Here is a 23034-nt window from a genome sequence, read left to right as displayed (position 1 = left end):
CCTCAGATACATAATATCAGGGGTAGCTGTGTTAATCTGTATCCACAAAAACAACAAGGAGTCTGATGGCACCAGATACATAGGGCTCCAACAAATTGAGTGAATAGGTAGAGGGGGATTTTGTCTGTCGGAATCTTACCAGTAAATGTGTAAGGAAGCTCAGATCTGGCAGCTTCTATCTTAGCATTTTCTTCTTCCTCACTTTGCAATTTCTTTTCATTTCCTTTGTGTTTCTTCTTCTGTTCTTCATTTGCAGTGACCTCTTCCTCACTTCCCATGTCAGATTCAAGGTCAGAGGGACTATCTGTAGCATCATCTTCCTCAACAATTGCTTCTTCCTCATCTTCTCTACCAGGTTCTCCCTCACTTTCTTCTTCACTCTCTCCCTCCTCCTCTTCATTTCCAACATTTAGTTTTCCACCCTATTAACAGAGAAAAGAAACCATACAATAGCTTACAGGAATACTGTTGGGTTTAAAATTATAATTTAAAATAACGTCCTTACTTGTGTTACTAGAAATACATCAGATTATGACCTCTCATCTCTGAATTTGATACAAGTTGAACCTTATTTAAAATCTACTGGTATATCAGGTGGATCAGTTGGTTATAGATGGAAGTTTGGCTCAGACAGTACACAGAAGACAGGGTACCAGTTGTAGAGGGAAGATGGATCAGTAGAAACCAAGAGGAAGAAAGCTGGGGTGGATTGGGAGCAATTGAGCGACAGGCAGTCAGGTGACATGCAGGAAAAGCAGTGCTGGGGATGGAAAAGTTGGAAGATGGGCAGCCAGGGAGCAGTGTGTGTAGCCAAAGAGTTGCACCACAAATGGAAGACTTCAACTCTATTTAAAAAGTGCCTTCTATGGGACTTTTGTATGAATAGGACAAGGGGGATTTGGCTCTTAATATGGGCTTGATCCCAAGATGTCAGAAGCACCAACAACTTGACCTGAATAAGAGCTGAGGGTGGGCCAAATTCTGTTCTGACTTGCACATTTTGTAACTCAACTGTTCTCAATGAGATTACAAAGGATGTAAGACAAGGAAAACTTTGCCCCCAGAATAAAGTTTTACTACCTTTTATTCCTGTTGGAAGTGTAGAACTAATACTGACCCTGGAGATGAATCTCTTTATAGTCTGCCTCATACACCATACCTAGTTACAGGATCTTTACTCCTGGTGATTATACATGAGGGTGTTTGTCAGATGCCATGTATAATTTGCAGCAACCGAGCCCTTTTTTTTCTTGTTAACCAAGTATATTTGACATTGAGAAAATGAAAGACAAACATGAAACGCCACTATGCTGTTTTTACAGGGTCATTTTTCAGATAGTATAATCATTCATCTAAACCAATGCACTCAAAACACAGTGATCCCTCCATATGAAGGACAAAGGTGACTTTATGAAAGCTCTGATCCTCCGCTGCAGCTAAGAGATACACAGCACAACTCAGGGGAAGGAGGAGGCGGCATTTAATAAAGTTTGCGTTAAGTCACTTTTATGATCTCCCAGAACTGTTGTGTACCAGTTCGTTCCTTCTGGGTGAAGGGAAACCACATCTATAGCCCTTATGCTGGTTGCATAGAAGTGGATGATGTAGGAGCTAAAATGCTGATTACACCACCAGGTGATCTCCCTACACAGGGGTGGTTCTCTATGCTGGCCTTAGGCTGCTTTACATTGCCAGCATGACCAAAGCAGCCCTACTTCAGGGAATGAAGTTCAGGGGGAAAGTGCAGCACCTAGATAAAAATAATAAAGTGAACAGAAAAGGGTTCTGTTTCATCTGAAATGATTTTCTCTTCATTTCAGTGACTTTGAAAGTCACTATAAAACAACCAAATTCTTACTTTATAAGAAAGTAAACATCTGTCATCTTTATCCAGGATGAAGCCATCTGCTAAATCGTCAGCTGACATATGATTGGGTTTCTTTTTGTTCTCCTGTTCATCTTTTCCATGCATTCGACGCAGTCTATCAGCCTGTGATTTAAAATAAATTCAGGGGAGGGACAATATAGTACACGACCTAAATTACTTTGTATGAACATTTTGGAGAAAATACAGATAATTAAGAAAAGAAAATCAAAGAGAAAATAAATTCTTAACTACCACTATTCACCTAGCAGAAGGGAGGAAGGAACAATAAAAAGCAGAGGCATGATAACATATTAGCCTGAACTCTTGAGTTTCCTTGTTTTGGTGGGTGAAACTGGTAAATTAGTCTGACTGTATATATTCTAAATTGTACTTGGAAGGTGTTGAAATAGATCATTTATCAAAAGCCTTGTGTATCTTTGGTAATGAAATATTTATTTATCTACATATATTATCTTAAATACATATTTCTGTAAACATATTATTTACCAGAAAGTAGTAGCTTCTTCAGAGTTTTATGTTTCTGCAGTGTGCATGAGTATTTCCTGTATTTAAAATGGGTTTGAACAAAATATAAGCTTTGAAAGGAATTTTAACTCTCTGGGAAATTGATGCACAGGAAGCACTGAGCTCCATATTGTGTCAGGAACATGCAAACCTTCCCAGGCAAATTCTACCCCTCCACAGAGCAGAATCACGTCAGCGCAATTGCCAGGGGACCCTTTGCAGCTACAGGAGGGAAGCGTGCAGGATTTGCCCAGAAGTTAACTCAGCTCCTGTGCACCGACCAGGCTCATCTAACAAAGTTTAAGCACATCTTTGGTCTGAATGATATATAAAAGATAGCCAATGTGCTACTTGTTTTTAACTGGGGGAAGAGGGAGGGAATTAGTTCTCTTGCTATGTAATCTCACAAGCAAAGTATTCAGCCCTTTTTTTTAAATGGTCAAATTAAAAATCCAGGAAAAATAGAAAGGGTAAATCACGAGATCAGTGTAGTGATGCAAATAGTGCCATTAGAATAGGGGACTTATTCTCAGATTCGTCTCCTGCAATTTTTAGTATGACTGCTTTCAAACTGAGGTTAAGCAATGTCAAAAAACTGTAAGAGGTCACTACCAATGGGAGGGCTACAATACAATCTGAAACACTCTGGTACCTCTAATTTCTGGAGTCTTTCTTGCTCCTCTTTCGCCAACTCTTCCTCGGTCTTCATCCTGTCAGAGGGTTGCGCCTTCATCTCAAACCCAAGTTCTCGAACAATCATATCATACTCATCAGGCTAAAGAAATACACAATTTCATAATTAATAAATATATTACTTTCTGTGCTCCTCCACAGAAAGCCCTCTGGCTTGTTCAGAAATTACTATGATTGGCTCTGGAGAAGGTGCGAAGAAAGGCCAACACAATACAAGGTTAAGGGAAAGACTAATGGGTGGCAATTGAAATTCATGAAGACTTCCCCCTCCAGGAAAATTCTCATTCTACAAAACATACATACATCTCAAAATATGAAGTCATAAGAAAATATATCCCTTAAAAATTATAGACAAGATTTTTTAAATACAATTATAACTTACATAGCACTTTATATCTTCAAAGCATTGTACAAAACATGAGTTACATCTCTGTTATGAAGTCATTAACCTCATTTGACAGATAGGGAAACTGAGGTACAATTAATCAACATGCCTAAAGCCACACTGCAAAATCAGTGGTAGAGATGAAACTGGAATTCAGAAATTCCTAGTTCCCAGTCACACTTGTAACCCACTAGACCATGCCACTTGTCTAAAAACTTAGAGAAATAAGTCTGACAAAATTTTCCTCTTATACTAAACCAGATTATGAATTATCTCCCAAACTGCATACGAATGCAACAGAGCACCGATTCACATTTTCTCTAGATCCAACAGATCTCAAAACAAAATCCACAGGGGTCTCACATCTCAATTTAACACCCATTATGCCTGTCCCTAGCAAAAAACCTGATCAGTTATTCATGGAATAATAGATTTGTCTACCTGTTAGAATTTCTGGGTTCACTTTCACAATGAATCTACCCAAATCACTAGTATTTTCACCCTTTTTAAAGTCTCAAGAGAGATTTCATAGGCCAACTGAGGCAGAAGTGAAGTTACTGCCACAGAAAGCTATTGCTAAGTTAGAGAATTTGTGTACAAAAGACATTTCAAAGACATTTACAAAGTCAGCCAATGTCCTTTTCAAACAGATGTTAAGTTGTCAGGAAAATGTCTGTCTTAAAAATAAACCAGAATATTGTTCGCCTTTTTATCCAACAAGGACTCTCTCTCAAATTCAACAGCTAATGAAAAAGGACAAAGGGCAGCCAGAGTTATGATGCACTTACTGGGAGTATAAGTCTTAAAATACTTAATATGAATCCTTTTATTTTTCTCTAAAATTAGTATCTACTAAGATCCTTCCAACCTCATAATTCTGACATGAAACTCCCTCAAAGGCTGTAGAATTTCTTTCAATTTAACTAAAACACCGGGCATTTACACCTCTACCGTGATATAACACGGTCCTCGGGAGCCAAAAAATCTTACCGTGTTATAGGTGAAACTGCGTTATATCAAACTTGCTTTAGCCTTGAGCATTTCCGTTATTAATAGTCACTTCCCGCCTCCTGACTGACCCCTCAGAACACCTGACCCATCCAAGCCCCGCCCACTCCCTGTCCCCTATCCACACCCCTGCCCCCTGACAGGCCCCCCAGGACTCCCACACCCTATCCAATACCCCTGTTTCCCATCCCCTGACCGCCCCACCCCCAGAACCTCCAAACCATCCAACCCCCCTTGTTCCCTGTCCCCTGACCACCTCCTGAGACCCTCTGCCCCATATCCAACCCCTCGGCCCCGGCCTGGCACCCATAACACACCGCTCAGAGCAGCGTGTGGGAGCCAGACACTCTGACGCGCTGATCCACCGGAGCGCGCAGCCCCGCCCCACAGAGCGCTGCTTTACAGCGTTATATCCAAATTCATGTTATATTGGGGCACGTTATATCGGGGTAGAGGTGTATTTTTAATATTTTAAAAAGAAATGATCAGCTACAAATAACTAGTGATCAACTTCCCCCTTCACTCTCAATCACTACGTTGGTTCCAGCACTGGTGTCAAATCAGTTGCAACAAAACAAGCTGTATTGCCAAAACCTTACCTTGGGTTTCTCCTCTTCTTTATCTTTCCTCTCTGACTTGGGGGTTTTGTGGGAGAGAAGGGTTTGGATTTCTTTCCAGTCAGTGTCAAGTTTTTCTGTGAGTTCCAAGGCATTCTCTCTCTGAGTTTGTCTCTCTCTCTAGAAAAATAAAAATATGTATACAACATAATTATTGTTCAATTGGTAATGTATGTAACTGAACAAGGAATACTCCTGAGGGCATTCTGTGCCAAAATAATTAAAAATTTTGCACACAATATTTTAAAATTCTGCAAATTTTATTTGTCAAATAAATGTGGAGGCTCCAGCATAGTATTGGGAAGTACAGGCCACTGGCTGCACAGAGGTGGGAGATCACTGTTCAGCTCCCCCCCCCGGTACACAGACTCAGCAATGAGGCTGCACCCAACCCAGACACAGTGCAAGGGCAGGGCCTGCCCCAGAAATACCCCAGGGCCCTGCCCCTCCATGCCAGGTGCATCAGTTGTGGACAGGGAGGCTCAGCAAGGCAGGCTCCTAGTATGGAGGGGCTTAGTGAGGGGGGATCCAGGTGTGGGTTTGAGAGGGTTCTGTGTGGGGCAATGTGGGTCCGGGCAGGATCTGGATGCACAGGGGCTTGCTGGAGGTGTTCTGGGTGCAATGGTAATGCAACTCTGCATGGGGGTCCAAATGAAGGTAGTTGGGGCTCAGCGGGTGGGGGAAGGGTCTGAGTGGGGGAAGATAGAGTTCGGCAGGAGAGTCTTGGTGAGGGGGTCCAGATGCTGGGGGAGTGGGGCTCAGTGGGGCGTGGATCCAGGGGCTGGGGCTTGGTAGGGTCTGGATCCGAGTGCGGGTGGCTCGCTGGCGTGGTCCAGGTGCAGGGGGAGTGAGGCTCAGCAGGAGGGTCTGGGTATGAGGGGGGTCTGGATGCATGGGGATTGGGCAGATGTGGGAGCAGCTCCCTATACAGTGATCCCCCTGCAGCTGAAGAACGATGGGCGCAGGAAGCGCAGGAGGGGAGAGAGTTTGCAGACCTTCCTACAGCCAGAGTAGAAATCTGGGGGTGGGTCTCACACGGCCCCAGATGCCGTGCAGGGGAAGAGGAAGTCCTGTCCTCCCCAGCCCAGCCAGGACTTACAGGAGAGCCTGGTGTAGGGTAGGGGTCTTCCTCAGTCCCACCCTATGCTCCACAGTGATTTACCCTTCTGCTGACTGCCCTGGGCACCCGAAACCCTACTGCTGAGGAGGGTTTCATGACCGCTCTTGTGGCTTCCCTTTGCTTCCCTGCCAGAAAGTCATTTTTCTGCGGGGAAGCAAAGAAACCTGCAGGGGACATAATTCTGTGCAAGTGCAGTGGCGCAGAATTCCTCTAGGAGTAAAGGAAGATCACCTGCAGCATCAAGAGCAAATGAGGTCCATATATAGTCAAAACCTAATATATAATAAAAAATTAGTTCACATCAACTCCTACTTTGCAGCGTTAAGCACCCTTGGCAAAGGAAGTAGCACAAACCTGCAATGGGTGACTCAAGGGCAGATCATGGCAAACAAATCAGCCACACAAACAGAGTTCATCGGTGGAGGATTTGGGAACCTACAGAGAGGCAGACACTCTATACAGTTTTCCCAAGGTAAACAGCGTCAGGTATATGATCTTTTGGCTATATATTTAGAAAGCCATATCCCCTCTGCTTACTGTGCCACCAATATTCTTTTCCTGTGAAGAGAGAGGAGTGGGTGGTTTCCATGTCCTAAAGCGGATAATGGTTTTATTGAATGTTTTTTGTCTTCTGTAAGTTTTCACATGGAAAATGATGTGGTACTTAATGTTGTCTGTCCAGATTTTTTTATTCAAAGGCTATAAACTCACCTTCTCTTGTTTGGATTTGGCAATCAGCTCTTCAATGAGCTCCTTGCGAGATTTAGGTTTTTCCTCCTCTTCATCTTCTTCCCCAATGAGTGCTTTCCTACGAAGAAGACCTCCACCCCCTCCAAAGTGAGCAGCAGTTAGCTCAGCTGAAAAAAAGAGAATTGAAAGGATTAAATGAATCTATAGATTTATGCTCTCCTTAAGCTATTGGGTTGCTATTTCCCTATTATTAAGGCACAGGAGCAAATGATGGATTCCATGCAAGAATAAAATAGCTAGTTAACCAAGGTTTAAACCCCATTTCTGCTGATAAAGCTTGATGTTTGGCCTAAGTTAAGATAAGACTTTTCAGAAAAGGATTCCCACCATGACCTTGGATTTCCAAACTTTGTTAAGTTTCCTTTCAAATACACACAGGCAAAAGATACTTTTTGATTTAAGACAGCAATATAGCACTTTTTATCTGATGGCCTCAAAGCACTTTAATATATTAAATTAAACCACACAACACTAATGTGAAGATAAGCATTATTATTCCTATTTTACAGATAGAACACAGAGAAGTCAAGTGACTTGACCAACATTCCAGAAAAGGTCTACACCAGGAATAGAATGTGCTTTAATCACCAGACATTGACTGTGTTTAATTTGTAAGAGCACATAAACTTAGGCTCTGATCCCGCAGATATTTAGAAACAATTAATTTTAAGAACACGGTTAGTTCCACTGGACTACAAACAGGCAGACCAAGGCTTCAGCTATCACAAGGACATAAGCCCCATGAGAGGAACCTAGGGATAGTATGTTAGCCTCAGCAGCAGATTTTTTTTGCTTGTGTTCACTGTCCTAACTTTTATGTGAGACAATTTGTGTGTTCAGTGGTTTTATTCAACGACTACCCCAAAACGAAATAACCTGAAAACCTGTTTAAAACAAAATTTTTATGTAACGTGTTTATAATCTAGTGGGCTACAGAATTAAATATCTATTTTTTTCTTTAAAGCTATCTTTCATCAAGTTAAAAAGAAATCAGCTACTGTTTTAACACAACTAAGGCCATGATCCTGCAATTTGCTTTGCTCAGGTGCAGTAGTCCAATAGGGCCTACACTGCATGAACTCCTACCACTTACTCATTAGCATAACATTCACAAACACTATTGCAAGAGGTGTGCACATTTCTATTGACATTAAAGACATAGATAAACTAAAGGAAGTAAACAAAAAGCAGCCAGGTTGGCTTTTACCTATCTATCTAGTGAAACATAGCTGCAAACAACCTTTATTCAGTGAGCAATATTTATTGATATATGTAGACCTCTCCAAGTCAAGGGAGATACTTGCATAAATATAGATTACTCACATGACTAAGAGTTGCAGAAACTAGCTCTAGATTTGCCAAATAGAAAAGATAAAAATCAGTATGGAAAGAATTTTAATTTACATCACCCATGAACAGCTATACCCAAATGACCAGACTGCAAACCCCTTTCTCACATTAGTGAGCACTTATTGACACAAGAAATCCCACTGACTTCAATTAGACTATCTGTGTGAGTAACTGCTCACTATTGTAAGTAGGGGGTTCATAATCTGGTCCAAAGAAATGTAAGAAACAAAATGTTATTTGTTTTAACATGGACAAAACAATGTATTTTTCCCTAACTTTGTTCTGAGAAACGGCTGCCCTGTTTGTGCTGAAATTTCCCCCCAAAAAGCAATTCAGCCCCAGGTGTGTGTGTGTAAAGTTATAAAGCAACTGAAAACATGGTCTTCTTATAATGGAATATATCAGGCAGCCTCAAGTCCGGGTGTTCCTATTGGTGCCACCTATAATGTACCATACTTGCAAGCATCCTGGCATCTCTAAATAGTTGATTTTAAACCAGAGTTTATTTTAATTCTGAATGCACTTACTTTAAAGATAATCCATATGTGAAAAGTCAATTATGATGTGATGAAATATTATACGCATTTCTTAAAATCGTGAATGGTTAAAAATTTCAACATGATATTGGCACTTATCCAGTTCTAATCACCATTTTCTATCAGACTAAAGAGAACAGAAGGCTGATTTAAATCTGAAACTTTTCTTTACATTATTTTTCAATGAAAGCAGGGTACACAACAATTCACACCGCTATATTAACAATGAAAATTACACTGGATAAAAATGTATTAAGGTATCAGTTTGATTTTTCTTACCTGACAATATTCCTCTTTCTTCATTATCACTGTCGCTATCAATAACATCATTAAGTTTTTCAATATCTGCTAAAGATTGGCCATAATGGGTCAATTCTTCATCTTCATTGAGATTATAGATACTTTTCTTTTCATGAGTTTGCTGTGAAAAATAAACCAACCAATTTAGTAATGAGACATTTTTCAGATTAATACCAGTTAACGACAGCTAGTCAACAAAGATTTATTCCCCCCAAAAGCTAATATTTTCAGTTTAGACCAGAAGAACCCTATTTCATTTCTCTGTTACTTTAACAACATTAACAAGTCTTCAATTTCATTCAGATATATTAAAGCGAGAAACTGTGAGCATCTCACACCAGTTTTTACTCTCCATTAAATCCATCGTAGAAACTACAGAATTTAACCAGTGTAAGTAAGTGGTGAATCAGGCACAGTATTCTGGGGAAGGGCTTATTTTATTAGTTAAAAAATGGTAAAATTACTACAAAAGCAAGCTTAGATTTTGTATATGTAAAAAAAAAAACCACACTTTTTTTTAAATAAAATGTTTCAGACTTAATAACCACTAAAAAATTAGTTAACCTTTCCAATAACAATCTTATTCCTAGAATTTTCTGCACATGGAACCATGCTGCATAACTCAGGAGCCCAAACACGATATAGATGGAAGTAGTATTCCAAACCGATTCCACTTCTTAGAGCAGAGGTCCCCCAACTGTGGGGTGTACTCCCAGAGGGGGGCACGGAGGAATGTTCAGGGGGTGCGGCTGGGGCCTGGGCCAGCCCCCACAGGGGGCAGGGAGAGAGCACCACTGAGCTTTGCTCCTGGCCCCAGCTGCTGGCCTTGGCTCCACTGTCGGTCCCACCCTCAGCTGTGGCCCCAGTCTTAGCCCCCTTACCCTGTTCACGTCCTCTCCTCCTGGAGCACTGGCCCCACTCCTGGCGAGGGGGGAGAACAAGGGGAAGGGGGGAGCACGAGGTAAAAAGTTTGGGGATCATGTGTTAGAGTGGTAAGAGCATAAAATGAGCTTCATGGGCCATCAAGGGAAACGGCCTTTTTCAGGAGTGTCGATAAGAACATGAAATAGTGTTTAATGACAAGGAAAGGATTTACATTTTGTGGGAATGAAATTGAATTTTGTCTAGTTTAAACCCCCCCCCCCCCAAAATCACAATTTTGTAAATGTTAAAATAATTCAGCTTTAAAATCTTTATTTTGGATTGGGCTGATCAAAAATTTTCTGGGCAAAAACCTTTTTAATACAAAAATTGATTTTTGACAAAATATTTTTTTCATGAAAAATGTCTCCTTTACATATGAAAAATCAAAAATTTCTAAAAGTCCCCAAATCCCCAACAACCAAACTATTTCAGTTTTTGGCCAAAATTTTTTGGTTTTCTTATTTCCACCAAAAATTCTGAAATTTTCTATAATTTTTTTTATGAGCTCTAATTCTGGAATTAATTTAGTTCGAATAAAAGGTGCAGATAGGCTTTCAGAAAACAGAATGTGTTGGAGTAAAAAAATGAAAGTTAGGTATACGTTTTGGTATAATCCTTAGGGGCCAAGCAATGTATTATTTACAGAAAACTTTGTTTGGCAAATTAAAAATTTCTACATCTACTTTTTAAAAATTATTTTTCATTCCTATACTTTACCTGTCGTTCCAAAGAGAACCTCTTCATCATCTTCTCCTCTGGGCTTATTTTGGTATTATATTCACCAAAACGCTTATCTTTAAATACACTGGACTTTTCCCGTTCTTTGTATTCTTTCAGCAAAGTTTGTGTACGCTGAAAAAGAGATCAAAGCATTAACTTAACAAAAGCACACCTGAAGCCAATGAATTAAGGCCTAATTTATTCAAACACAAACACATATACACACACTGAACATGAGAACACTACTGTTGACTATAAAAAGACCAATTCTAATCAATCCTGTAAAATTATTTTTTTTACCCTTATTTAATTCAATGATTAGTATACTTTATTATACTCCTAAAACAACTATAAACATTACCAATGAAGAACGGTCATCTCAGTCCAGCTCATTGTGTAAAAGAAAGAATCTATCTATATATAAAAAACCTCAAGCAGAGTACTAGCTGCAACCATTGTCGGCAGCCTCAGAGGAGAGCTCAGTAATCGAACAGGTACAGATACTGAGCTACCTATTTCACCCTGAAAACAGACCCTCTAGGTCAGCAGTGAGGTATATTTGGCAGGTCAGAGGAGGGAAATTTGGCAGGCCAGTGTGGGGATGTCTATATTGTATCTGTTTTGCAGATAAACAGAGAGCTACACCTCTTTCTAGTGCTTTTAATACAGTATCTTATATTAGGACTTGATTTGCCTTTTTTCTTAAAGGAAAAAAAACCCTCAAGAGCTTACTAAACAAGACATTTAGTTTACCAGTATTAACCATTTTAAAGTTTTGTAAAACCCAGGCCAATATTAAAGGAGGTGGGAAACTAATTTACCATCTCTTGCTCTCACATTGCAATATCACAACCAATACATTTTCATCAAGCTGGCTACCTTCAATGTTAGGTTCAAAAAGGTCAGTGGCAATATAAAACATTAAAAAAAAGTTTAGCTGATTCCTGGGGAGAAATACTATTGTTAATTATTAATTATTATTATTATTATTATTGTGAACTCTCAAACTATTATGGGCAGCAAAATAGCTGAAGTTTCTAGCTACAGCCTTTTACGCCCATGTCACAGGTGCAGAATCTGCTGATGTCAGGATTACTAAATAATGGAAGTCTTACTTCATATGAGATACTGTAGAATTTATGTTCCCTTTCCATCCATTTATTTTATGTACATGTATATAATTTTCAAGGAATTTTTAACATGATGCAGTTTCTCTTTGTAATATTTTTGGCCAAAACCCCCCACTTCTCCATCTTGACACATATTAGAATCAATCATAGAATATCAGGGTTGGAAGGGACCTCATGAGGTCATCTAGTCCAACCCCCTGCTCAAAGCAGGACCAATCCCCAATTAAATCATCCCAGCCAGGGCTTTGTCAAGCCTGACCTTAAAAACTTCTAAGGAAGGGGATTCTACCACCTCCCTAGGTAACGCATTCCAGTGTTTCACCACCCTCCTAGTGAAAAAGTTTTTCCTAATATCCAACCTAAACCTCCCCCACTGCAACTTGAGACCATTACTCCTTGTCCTGTCATCTTCTACCACTGAGAATAGTCTAGAACCATCCTCTTTGGAACCACCTCTCAGGTAGTTGAAAGAAGCTATCAAATCCCCCCTCATTCTTCTCTTCTGCAGACTAAACAATCCCAGTTCCCTCAGCGTCTCCTCATAAGTCATGTGTTCCAGACCCCTAATCATTTTTGTTGCCCTTTGCTGGACTCTCTCCAATTTATCCACATCCTTCTTGTAGTGTGGGGCCCAAAACTGGACACAGTACTCCAGATGAGGCCTCACCAATGTCGAATAGAGGGAATGATCACGTCCCTCGATCTGCTGGCTATGCCCCTACTTATACATCCCAAAATGCCATTGGCCTTCTTGGCAACAAGGGCACACTGTTGACTCATATCCAGCTTCTTGTCCACTGTCACCCCTAGGTCCTTTTCCACAGAACTGCTGCCTAGCCATTCGGTCCCTAGTCTGTAGCGGTGCATTAGGCACCCTTTCATCGATTACCTTTATTCACAGTAACTTTATCTCATACAGGGCTTCTCAAGGGTTTTCAAAGTATACACGATGATAAATTAAACAACAGTTTCCCTTCTGCTGAAGTATTTCTCAGATAGATTTGTTTTTCTTTTGAAGGAGATCTCTAAATTCTGTTTGCTGATGGATGGTATATACCAGGGGTGGCCAAACTTACTGACTCTTTGAGCTGCATACAACAATCATCAGACGTTCAAAAGCTGGGGTGCATCTGCCGGGGTTCAGGGCTTCAGCGCTGCCTCCTGCAGAACTGAAGCCCTGAGACCACCCCCATCCCTGATGGTGAGAAGCCTCTAGCCCAGGGGTGGGCAAACTACAGCCCGGGGGCCACATCTGGCCCTTGAGCTCCTGTTAGGGAGCAGGGTCGATGGCTTGCCCTGCTCCCGGAAACAGAGGCATGTTCCCGCTCCAGCTCCTATGCGTAGGGGCAGCCAGGGGGATCCGCATGTTGCCCCCACTCCAAGTGCCACCCCCGCAGCTCCCATTGGCCAGGAACCACAGCCAATGGGAGCTGCAGGGGAAGCGCACGTGGACGGGGCAGCATGCAGACCCACCTGGCCACGCGTCCACGTAGGATCCAGAGAGGGGGACATGCCGCTGCTTCCAGGACCTGCTTGAGGTAAGCACCGCCTAGACCCTGCACCCCGATACCCTCCCACACCCTAACCCCCAGCCCTGATCCCCCTCCCATCCTCTGAACTCCTTGGTCCCAGCCCAGCGCACCCTCCTGCACCCCAACCCAGAACTCGCACCCCTAGCTGGAGCCTCCACCCTCCCCAACTCGTTGCCCCAGCCTGGAGCCCCCTCCTGCACCCTGAACTCCTCATTTCTGGCCCCACTCCAAAGCCTGCATCCCCCAGCTGGAGCCCTCACCCCAACCCCCAATTTCAGGAGCATTCATGGCCCACCATATAATTTCCATACCCAGATGTGGCCCTCGGGCCAAAAAGTTTGCCCACCCCTGCTCTAGCCCCATCACCCCTCACCGCAGGGCAGAAGCCCTAAGCTCCCCCAGTCTGGTAGGTGGAGAATGGGGGAGGGTGTGCGGGTTCCACGAACCACACTTTAACTGTAAGAGAGTCACATGTGGCTCATGAGCTGTGGTTTGGCCACCCCTGGTATATACATAGCAGTGAGAATGTGAAGAAAAAGAAATTTATTTTTTAACACAGATTTAATACAATCCAGTACTGCACTTACATCACTCATGCTGTATTTGCAGAGGCAGATTGGGAAGTACTTCTGATGCCTTCAGTAAGGGATGCATCAGATTACTGGGCTCCCAGATATACAGTATGTATGTAGTCAAGATGTTCTCTAATGTGGTGGTGCTTATGGCTATGGACTTGGTGTCAAGTCAGAATAACCACTCTGATGCTGCAGTCGGTTGTCTGTTATTTATATTACAGTAGCACCATGGAATCCTAATCAAGGAACAGCACAATACAAAGAAGTAGCAAAGACGATAGTCCCTTCCCCCAGAGCTCTCAATCTAGGATACAGAGAGTAGAGGATGCAGTTGACAGATGAAATAGACAAATTGGGTAAGGGTAGTTTGATAGATGAGATAACAACACAGAGTTTAAAAGAAAAGCAGAAGTCTTATCTCAGCACTTGCCTAACAATTTCCTTTCCAATGACGGGAAACTTTAAAGTAATATTTAAAAAAACCCCACAAAATACCAATGTTCACTTTGGGTACAGGTCCTTTGTAATTCAGGCTTATTCCTCTTGGTCTTCTCAGATAACTGTGTTTCCCATAAAATAAAAAATGTCTAAGGCCCCGTAGTGCAAAGACTTAAGCACATCCTTAAACTGAAATCAAAGAGACTATAAATATTAATGAAGTTAACATTTGACAGGCTTGGGGCCTAAACTCCCACTATGACATAAACCAGTGTTTCTCAACCTTTTTGATACCAGGTACTGGCTTGCTGCCTTCCTAAACTGTGTCACGAAAATCTGAGGCCTGGCAAGAAGGCTGCCATGGACCGGTCACTGAGAAAGACTGGTATAGACAGGGGTTCTCAAACTGGGGGTCAGGACCCCTCAGGGGGTTGCGAGGTGTCAGCCTCCACCCCAAACCCCGCTTTGCACCCAGCATTTATAATGGTGTTAAATATATTAAAAAGTGTTTTTAATTTATAAGGGGGGGGAGGGTTTACACTCATAGGCTTGCTATTTGAAGGGGGTCACCAGTACAAAAGTTTGAGAACCACTGGTATAGACCATTTGGGGAAGTTTGAATCTTGTCTGAAGCTACTCTATACCTAAGATTTAGGTCAACCTACGTATATTGCTCAAGGCTGTAAAAAATTTAATACCTCATGCGTCATAGTTAGGTTGACCTAATCCCCACTGTAGATGCAGCTAGGTTGATGAAACAATTCTTCCATCAATCTATCTACTGCCTCTTGAGAAGGTGGAGTTACCATAGCAATGGAAAAACCCCTCCTGTCACTGTAGTAAGTGTCTACACTACACTGGCATAGCTGAATCTGTGGCACTGTAGCACAGACATACCCTCATCTGTAAGTCCAGCAAGCTACAGTATTACCTTTCTTGGAAAGTAAGCCTGAATCACTTATGAAGGAGTTTGGGGGCATTTATGTTAGATCTCCCACACTTATTAGATATTGACTATGATCCTTAGCAAGGTGAAAGGAAATGAAGGCTAATGTATTTTCACCATTCAACTAATGTGGCTGTAGTTTTCAGTGATTACTAAGTCACCTTATCCTGAAGGCAGAGCTCTGACCTTGATATCAACAGCAGGGACAGTCACTAACAGTGTTAGGAGCCAGTTTCAGAGATGGTCTCAGGGTGTGGGACATACAAAACTCACTGAGACATTCTGAGTTTTCATGAACACCCTTAAAGGGGCATTTTGAGGCATCACCACATTGCATCCTGACATTGTGGTCTCCATACCACCAGTTCGACCAGTGTAGCTTGGATCAACATCATAATAATCACAAAAAAGTACTTTGTATTTAAGAACGGCCATACTGGGTCAGATCAATGGTCCATCTAGCCCATTATCCTGTCTTCCCACAGTGGCTAATGCCAGGTGCTTCAGTGGAAATGAACAAAACAGGCAATCATCAAGTGATCCATCTCCTGTCGTTCACCCCCAGCTTCTGGCAGAGGCTAGGGACACTCAGAGCATGGCATTGCATCCCTGCCCATCCTGGCTAATAGCCTTTGAGAGACCTATCCTCCAGAAATTCTTTTTGAATCCTGCTGTAGTTTTGGCCTTCACAACATCCCCTGGCATGAAGTTCCACAGGTTGACTCTGCATTATATGAAGAACTTCTGTTTGTTTTAAACCTGCCGCCTATTAATTTGAGTGATGCCAATTTCTTGTGTTATGTGAAGGAGTAAAATTCCTTATTCACCTTCTCCACACCAGTCAAGATTTTATAGACTTCTATCATATTCCCACTTTGTCATCTCTTTTCCAAGCTGAATAGTCCCACTCTTTTTGCTCTCTTCTCATACAGAAGCTGTTCCATACCTCCTAATCATTTTTGTTGCCCTTCTCTGTACATTTTCCAATTCCAATATATCCTTTTTTGAAATGGGGGGGGGGGGGCGCGAACAGGGGACACACCAGAGCCGCACGTAGCATTCAAGATGTGAATGTATAGGATGTATAGTTCTTTAGACTATAGCATTTTTCATCTTGGGGTCTCAAAGGGCTTTATAACATTAAGTCTCACAATCCTTGAGTGAGGTAAATGTCATTTTCAAGTCAGATAAATCAAGGTACAGAGCAAGCTTTTTGCTTGACAATTTTCCAGAGCAGGGATGATTTATCAACGTTTATCAACTAACTAAAATAGGCCTCCAGTCCTCTCTGGGCCCGTTAGATAATGTTCATTGTTATCAGAATAAAGTAGCTTATCAAAAGTCACAGACCAAGTAAATAACAAAGGCTGGAAAAAAAATCCCTGCTCACTGGCCTATACTCTATTCCGGGGCTATAGAGTTTGAGAATGGGGTTGTACCCCAACATGACATAAGGGCAGCCTTGGTGAGGTTTGTACCATCAAACCCTTTGAGCCACGCTATAGAATCCTGAGTTCAGACAGTTCACGTACCATCATTTGCACAATCTGTGGGTGTCCAACACCACTGCCCCCATCTGGCAGCAGGGGCTTGCTCCAGAGTGGTAGGATCCACGCACCTTCTCCTCATCTGATGAGTGGCCTCCCCCCAGCCTTACCTTCTTGACAGCCTTGGACCGCGACACGCCCGGCAGCCCCACATCATGTTTGGTTCTCCTCCCCAAGATATTAAATTTCTGCTTGTTGACCTTCACCTCGAAAGGGTTGTTCTTGACCAACGCCATCCCTGCCCCACTCGGGCCCGTGGCCCTGGCAGCCACTTGGCCCTTTCTTCTCTGCTTAGTTGGTTTCCCCATCGTAATGCGCGGGTGGGATCAATACTCAGTCAGCAGCATAAAGAACCAGGGACTACAGTCTTCTACAGGCTCCTGAGGAATAGGCCTGGGGGGGTGGGAGAAGCCACGCTAAACAAAATGGCGACCAGGAGCGCCCGACCTTAAACGGCCCCAAGCTGCCCCCTGCTGTCTGGACGCATCACCTCGCGCGACAGCGTCTAAGCAGTCTGAGATCTAAAGGGGCGACCAGGGTCCCTCACCAGCCTGTCCAGCTGCTCTACTGACTACCTCTCACATCACGTACAGAGCAAGCTAAGCAGGAACGCGGCCACAACTCTCGCGAGAGTTGACCCCGACATCCCGCGGGATTTAGTGGTAGTAGCGGCTAGGCTCTGTAGGAGAAGAGATCGGAGCGGTAGGAACTACATGACTATATATCCCGGCATGCAATGCTCCACCCTCGCGGGTGAGAGGCGAGGAATCCTCTGTCACTCCTAGCAGGGAACACTCCACCGAGCGCGCGTGCTTACTACTCTTAGCTACCAACGAGCCAGCTTTGACGCAAGTTGCCGCCGGCCGGGGGAGCGCATTGCCTGCTGGGAGTTGTAGTCTTCGGGGCGGAGCTGTAAGGGCGAGAGGCGGGGGAGCGCGGCATAGCCCTGCCCAGTGTGGGCAGGCCCCGGCCCGCCCGTCCCCTTTCTCCGCCCCCCTGAGCAGAGGAGGGAGAGGGCGGTGAGTGAGTGAGTGAGTGAGTGAGGGACGGGTGGTAGGGGAGAGGAGAGCCCAGCACTAGCCCTCGGGGCCGGATGAGTGGAGCCCGGGTGTCCCGGCGGTGGCGGGGCAGGAGGAGGGGGCGAAGGAGGTGGTGGCTCTGAGGGGGGCAGCGGGGTTGGAGCCCTGATCATGGAGATCGAGAACATCGTGGCCAACACGGTACTGCTGAAAGCCAGGGAAGGTGAGCGCAGGGGAGGGGGCGAAGGAGGGATGTGCGCGCCGAGCAGGGGCTCTGAGGGGACGGGGTGCTGGGGGAGGAGGGGGGCACGAGGGGAGGACTTAGGGTGAGAAGAGAGGTGGGGGCGCGAGAGGCAGGCGGCAGAGGGGAGCACAGTGCCAGGGAAGGAGGAGAGATGGGGACTGAGGCGAGAGGGTTTGGGGAAGGGGGGACTCGAAGGGGGCAGGGAGCGGCGGGGTTGTAAAGAGAAGCAGGGGCTGCTGCTGGCTGGGTGCAAATGACTTTGCCGGCTGCTTCAGAGAGATATTTACCCTTATTTTTAATTCAAAAAGTGATTATGGGAAGGTGGGTTACTAGCAGGAGGACGCTATCTATTCATCTGAAATAGGGTCTAACTTTGTCAAAAACTTTAAGAAACTTTTGCCTTGTCCTCAAAATCCCTGACAACCTCAAAAGTATCTGATGAATGTCGCCTGCAGTTTCCGGTTGAGTGTCTTACATTGCTTGGTATGAAAGTGTCTGACTGTATAATTGCAGAAAGTCTCCTAACTTTGAGATGGCCTCTCCAATGAGCAACCATATTTTAAAGAAGTCTGAAATATTGTTCTCTCAAAAAGGTTTTTTTTTTTCTGAATGCACGGTTGCATAAGTGGTTACATGAAAGCTTCCCCAGACTTGCATAAGTGGCCATGTGAAAGCTTTCAGACTACCCTCTTTGCCCTTAGTAGATCCTGGCTCTCAGCTCCACTGTTCTTGTTCTCTTTGGACCTGATCCTCCTACTTTTAATTGGGTAGCTTACTGAGTAGTCCCACTGATTTCAGTGGGATGAGTCAAAGTGAGTAAGGGTGGAGGAATCTGGCCCTATAAGTTTTGCAAGTCACTCCCACTCTAAATGGGTTTGGCATGTATACTGTATGTGTATCCGGTGAAATTTGTCTTAAGCAGCCTGAACCAAAAAAAAAAAAAAAAAAATCAGTCTTCAGCTTTGAAATTGAGCTTAGAAAGTAGAATAATGATTACAATGTTGATATATCTCCCAGTGTTAGTTAAAAAGACTGCCTCAGCCTAGATGAGTGATTAGTTCCTCTGAAAATATACATCTGTGGTGTTGCAGCCTGGGTTTGGAGTTTGCATTGGAATGATCTAAGAAATGGGGAGAGTGTGGACAGCACGTGGTCAGAGTAGAGCTTGGAGCCAGGTCCCACTAAGGATAGAGTGGTAACTGGGAATACTTTCAAGTGGCTGCTTAACATAGGGTTGCCTCCTTAGTTTAGATTCCACTAAATATAGAATAAATTATGATGGTATGACTGACCAGAATGAGAGTTTTTACTGTACTCTCAGATTTATAGTTCGACAGCAGCTGGCTTGATATGACCAGTCCTACCCAAGATTAAATTTATTGTGAGTAGTAATGACTGTGGGTAAACATTATGTTTGTATTTTTCTCCCTTTTCCCCCTTATATAGAGATGAGCAAGCACAACATATTTTGGCTTGGAATCCTGATCACTGATCACTTATCTTCAGTCTCTTAGGTCTTTGTCCTGGAAGCATCCTGATGTGTCTTACATTTTTCAAAGTGCTGCTCAAACAGTAATGTATTTGCCACATGTGGAGTGCACTCATTGGTCCTGGGAAGATCTCTTTTGTTGCTTTCATCAGGAACACCCCACATTAGCTTAGTTGCTGTCCCCTTTATCCTGAGTTGGTGTGAGGGCTGCGAGTGCATGAAACTGACTCAGATACTGTGGTGATGGATGCATAAGAAATAGAGTAACTTTTCACTTGGAGAGAGCTGGACAGGTGGGGCAAAAACCATCCAGATCTCTGAGACATCTCCTCCTCCTGCTGCAGTTTTTCTCATCTCTCATTGCATAGTGTGAAGGGGCAGGAGAGACTAGGGAAGTGCATAGTTGCTGCTTTTTACATAAAGGGTCAAATCCTCAGTTGGTCTAAAGTGGTATAGCTCCAAGGATCTTTCAGATAATGTTGGAGTACATCAATAATTCATGCTATGAAATGGGGAAATTGCATGAAGTTGGATAGGAGCAGGTTACATTACTTTTATTAGAGCATAAATATTTCACTTGAATTTGCTAATTACTTTTCCTACTCTACTGTGCTCTTGCGAAAAGTTAAACCCATTTCCACTTCCCAAAACCATGATAGAGGAAAAGGGACTATGTTCTTAATTATGGACTGCACAGCTCTTCTAACTTGAGACTTTCTCATGACAGATAGGGATAGGCAAAATATTAATCTTAAAAGCACTTTATAGACACTAATCCTTCACACCCTTGTGAGGTAGATGGCTATTATCTGCGTTTCACAGATAAGGAAATTGAAACAGAGGTGTTGCATGCCTTGGTCAAATCCATAGAAAAGGTCTACTTCAAAGTATTTGTTAAAATTCAGGAGTTCCTGACTCTCAGGCTTTGTCCACACTAGCACTTTTGTCAGTCAGCAGTGTGAAGAAAACACACCCCTGACCGACACAAGTTTCATTGACAAAAGCACTGGTGTGGACATCACTATATCGGTGGGAGAGCATTTCCTGCAGACATAGCCACCACTGCTTGTTGGGGATGGTTCAGTTATGCTGGTGGGAACGATCTCTCCTGCTGGCATAGAGCAGCTGCACAGGAGACCCTACAGCGGTACAGCTGCAGTGGTACAGCTGTGCCGCTGTAGGGTCCGTAGCATAGACATAGCCTTAGACTCTAAATCAGATCACTCGACCATGCTTCATGCTGTCTTGAAACTATCAGATTTTGCAAAAAGAAAAGGAGTACTTGTGGCACCTTAGAGACTAACCAATTTATTTGAGCATAAGCTTTCGTGAGCTACAGCTCACTTCGTATGATGAAGTGCCTCTTAAATGCATTGGGCCCATTTACACTCACTTTATACAGCCAAAGCAGTATGAAGAAAACTTAGATGTCTAAGGTGTTGTCTACACTTGAAACACTACAGTGGCACAGCAGCAGCCAGGGGTGGCAGGTTTGTATAATTTTTGGTGGTGCCCAGAACGGGTCCAAGTCCCGCCCCCACCCCCACCTGCCTAAGGCTCTGGGAGGGAGTTTGGGTGCAGGCTCTGGGCTGGGGCAGGGGGTTGGGGTACAGGAGGAGGTGCGGGGTGCAGGCTTTGGGAGGAGTTTGGGTGTGTGAGGGGATTTGGGGTGCGGGCTCTGGGCTGGGGCAGGGTTTTGGTGTGCGGGAGGGGGTGAGGGGTACAGGCTCTGGGAGGGAATTTGTGTGAGGGGTGTGGGCTCTGGGCTGGGGCAGGGGGTTCGCTTACCTCGGGCGGCTCCCGATAGTGACCTGCACACCCCTCTGGCAGCAGCTCCTAGGCGTGAGGGCCGGGGGGGTCTCTGCTTGCCGCTGCCCGCAGGCACTGCCCCCGCAGCTCCCATTGGCAGCAGTTGTAGAGTCGGCGCTTGGGGCAGGGGCAGCGCATGGAGACACTACTCCTCTCCAGGGGCTGCAGGGACGTGTCAGCTGCTTCTGGGAGTGGTGCGGAGCGATGGTGGTGGCGGTGGCCCTCAGGCCCTTTTAAATTGCCCGGGGGCAGCAGGCAGGGCCAGGAGATGCTCCAGGTGAGGCGCGTGGGGGCGGCAGGCAGGGCCGGGGGAGAGACATTGGAGGAGGCCCCGAACGTTGGTGGAGGCGTGCCCACAGGCCCGGAATATTCCTGGAGCACGGGCACCGCGGGCCCATATAACTCACTGCCCCGGCAGCAGTGTTGCAGCTGCGGTGCTGTAGCGCTTCAGTGTAGACATTACCTATGCTGACGGGAGGTTATTCGCCTCTGCAAGAGGCAGTAGCTAAGTCGATGTAGCGTTGTCTATGCAGGGATTTAGGTTGGCTTAATTATGTCATTCAGAAATGTGAATTTTTCACACCTGTCTTGAGCAACATAGCTGGTCAATCTAAGTGTAGGAAGAGGTTAAAGGCTGTACATTTCCTTGTTTTGATGTTGGAATTCTACCAGTTTAGGTGCTCTATTTCTGAAGACTAAATGACCTTCCTCCCTCCCCTGCCCCAGAGTACACATTTGATCTCCTATGCAAAAAGTGTCTTTGAAGTCAATTGGACTACTCCTGTATTTAAGGCAAGCAGGATTTTGTCTCAGGTAAAAGCAGGTATTTCTTATTATCTCGAGATACTATAGGTGGTGATACCTGGGCAGACATCTTCTGACATGTACACACTACTAGACCTTGCAAGTAGGAAACAAATTCCAATGGGGAGGGTTTCTTCTAAGCCCCAATAACTGACAGAAAAATGAACAAAACCTTTCATATTATTTCTTGAGAGCATATGGGCAAGTGAGACTGGGGTATACACAAATTTGTGCTTTCAGGGACTGTAAATAAAGATTCATACACTCTAATCATCTGTATTATAAAAACATACAGGTCTTGAAAATCCACTTATCAGTGGTGAATGTCATCAGTTTCTGCAGAATCTAATCTTTCATTTAAAAAAGACATTTTTAGCTCTTGTAAATACTGCTACCTTTTCTCTTTCCCCTTTTCCTTCTATAGTTTGGGGTATCCTAAGCTACCAAGTGCATCCCTCAGGTGATGGATGAATACTCGATACATAACGTGGGCAGCTCTGAATATATTGAATAAGGACCTGTGGTCCCATGGTTGTGAGTCAGGTCATCTTATCCAAAGTATAATCTTCCTGAATAGAGAACTGAGATACCATCTGAAAGGTGTCTTCCAGACCCAGCCCATCTCAAGGTTATTTCCATAACTGACACATACATACATATTTTAAAATGTATATATGTCAGTTATGGAAATAACTGTAAGATGGGC

General features: G+C 43.9%; 2 protein-coding genes across 2 annotated transcripts in view; one reads left to right on the top strand and one right to left on the bottom strand.

Annotated features, from left to right (window-relative positions):
* Positions 1-17585, bottom strand: part of NOP14 (NOP14 nucleolar protein) — a 36005-nt gene extending 18420 nt beyond the window's left edge. The window contains exons 1-8 of the mRNA XM_074951779.1: positions 17074-17585; positions 10793-10927; positions 9131-9272; positions 6927-7072; positions 5078-5215; positions 3045-3167; positions 1859-1990; positions 140-422 (exon numbers count right to left, since the gene is read on the bottom strand). Of these exons, the coding sequence (XP_074807880.1) occupies positions 140-422; positions 1859-1990; positions 3045-3167; positions 5078-5215; positions 6927-7072; positions 9131-9272; positions 10793-10927; positions 17074-17271 (1297 nt within the window). The 5' untranslated portion in view covers positions 17272-17585. The remainder of the gene's footprint in view (positions 1-139; positions 423-1858; positions 1991-3044; positions 3168-5077; positions 5216-6926; positions 7073-9130; positions 9273-10792; positions 10928-17073) is intronic.
* Positions 17586-18147: 562 nt separating this feature from the next.
* The window catches only part of GRK4 (G protein-coupled receptor kinase 4), a 73549-nt gene continuing 68662 nt past the window's right edge, over positions 18148-23034 (top strand). The window contains exon 1 of the mRNA XM_074951778.1: positions 18148-18205. Coding sequence (XP_074807879.1) covers positions 18154-18205 — 52 coding nt within the window. The 5' untranslated portion in view covers positions 18148-18153. The remainder of the gene's footprint in view (positions 18206-23034) is intronic.

The sequence above is a fragment of the Natator depressus genome, chromosome 4, assembly GCF_965152275.1.
Source record: "Natator depressus isolate rNatDep1 chromosome 4, rNatDep2.hap1, whole genome shotgun sequence".
NCBI lineage: Eukaryota > Metazoa > Chordata > Testudines > Cheloniidae > Natator > Natator depressus.
This window is presented reverse-complemented; position numbering and strand designations above follow the sequence as displayed.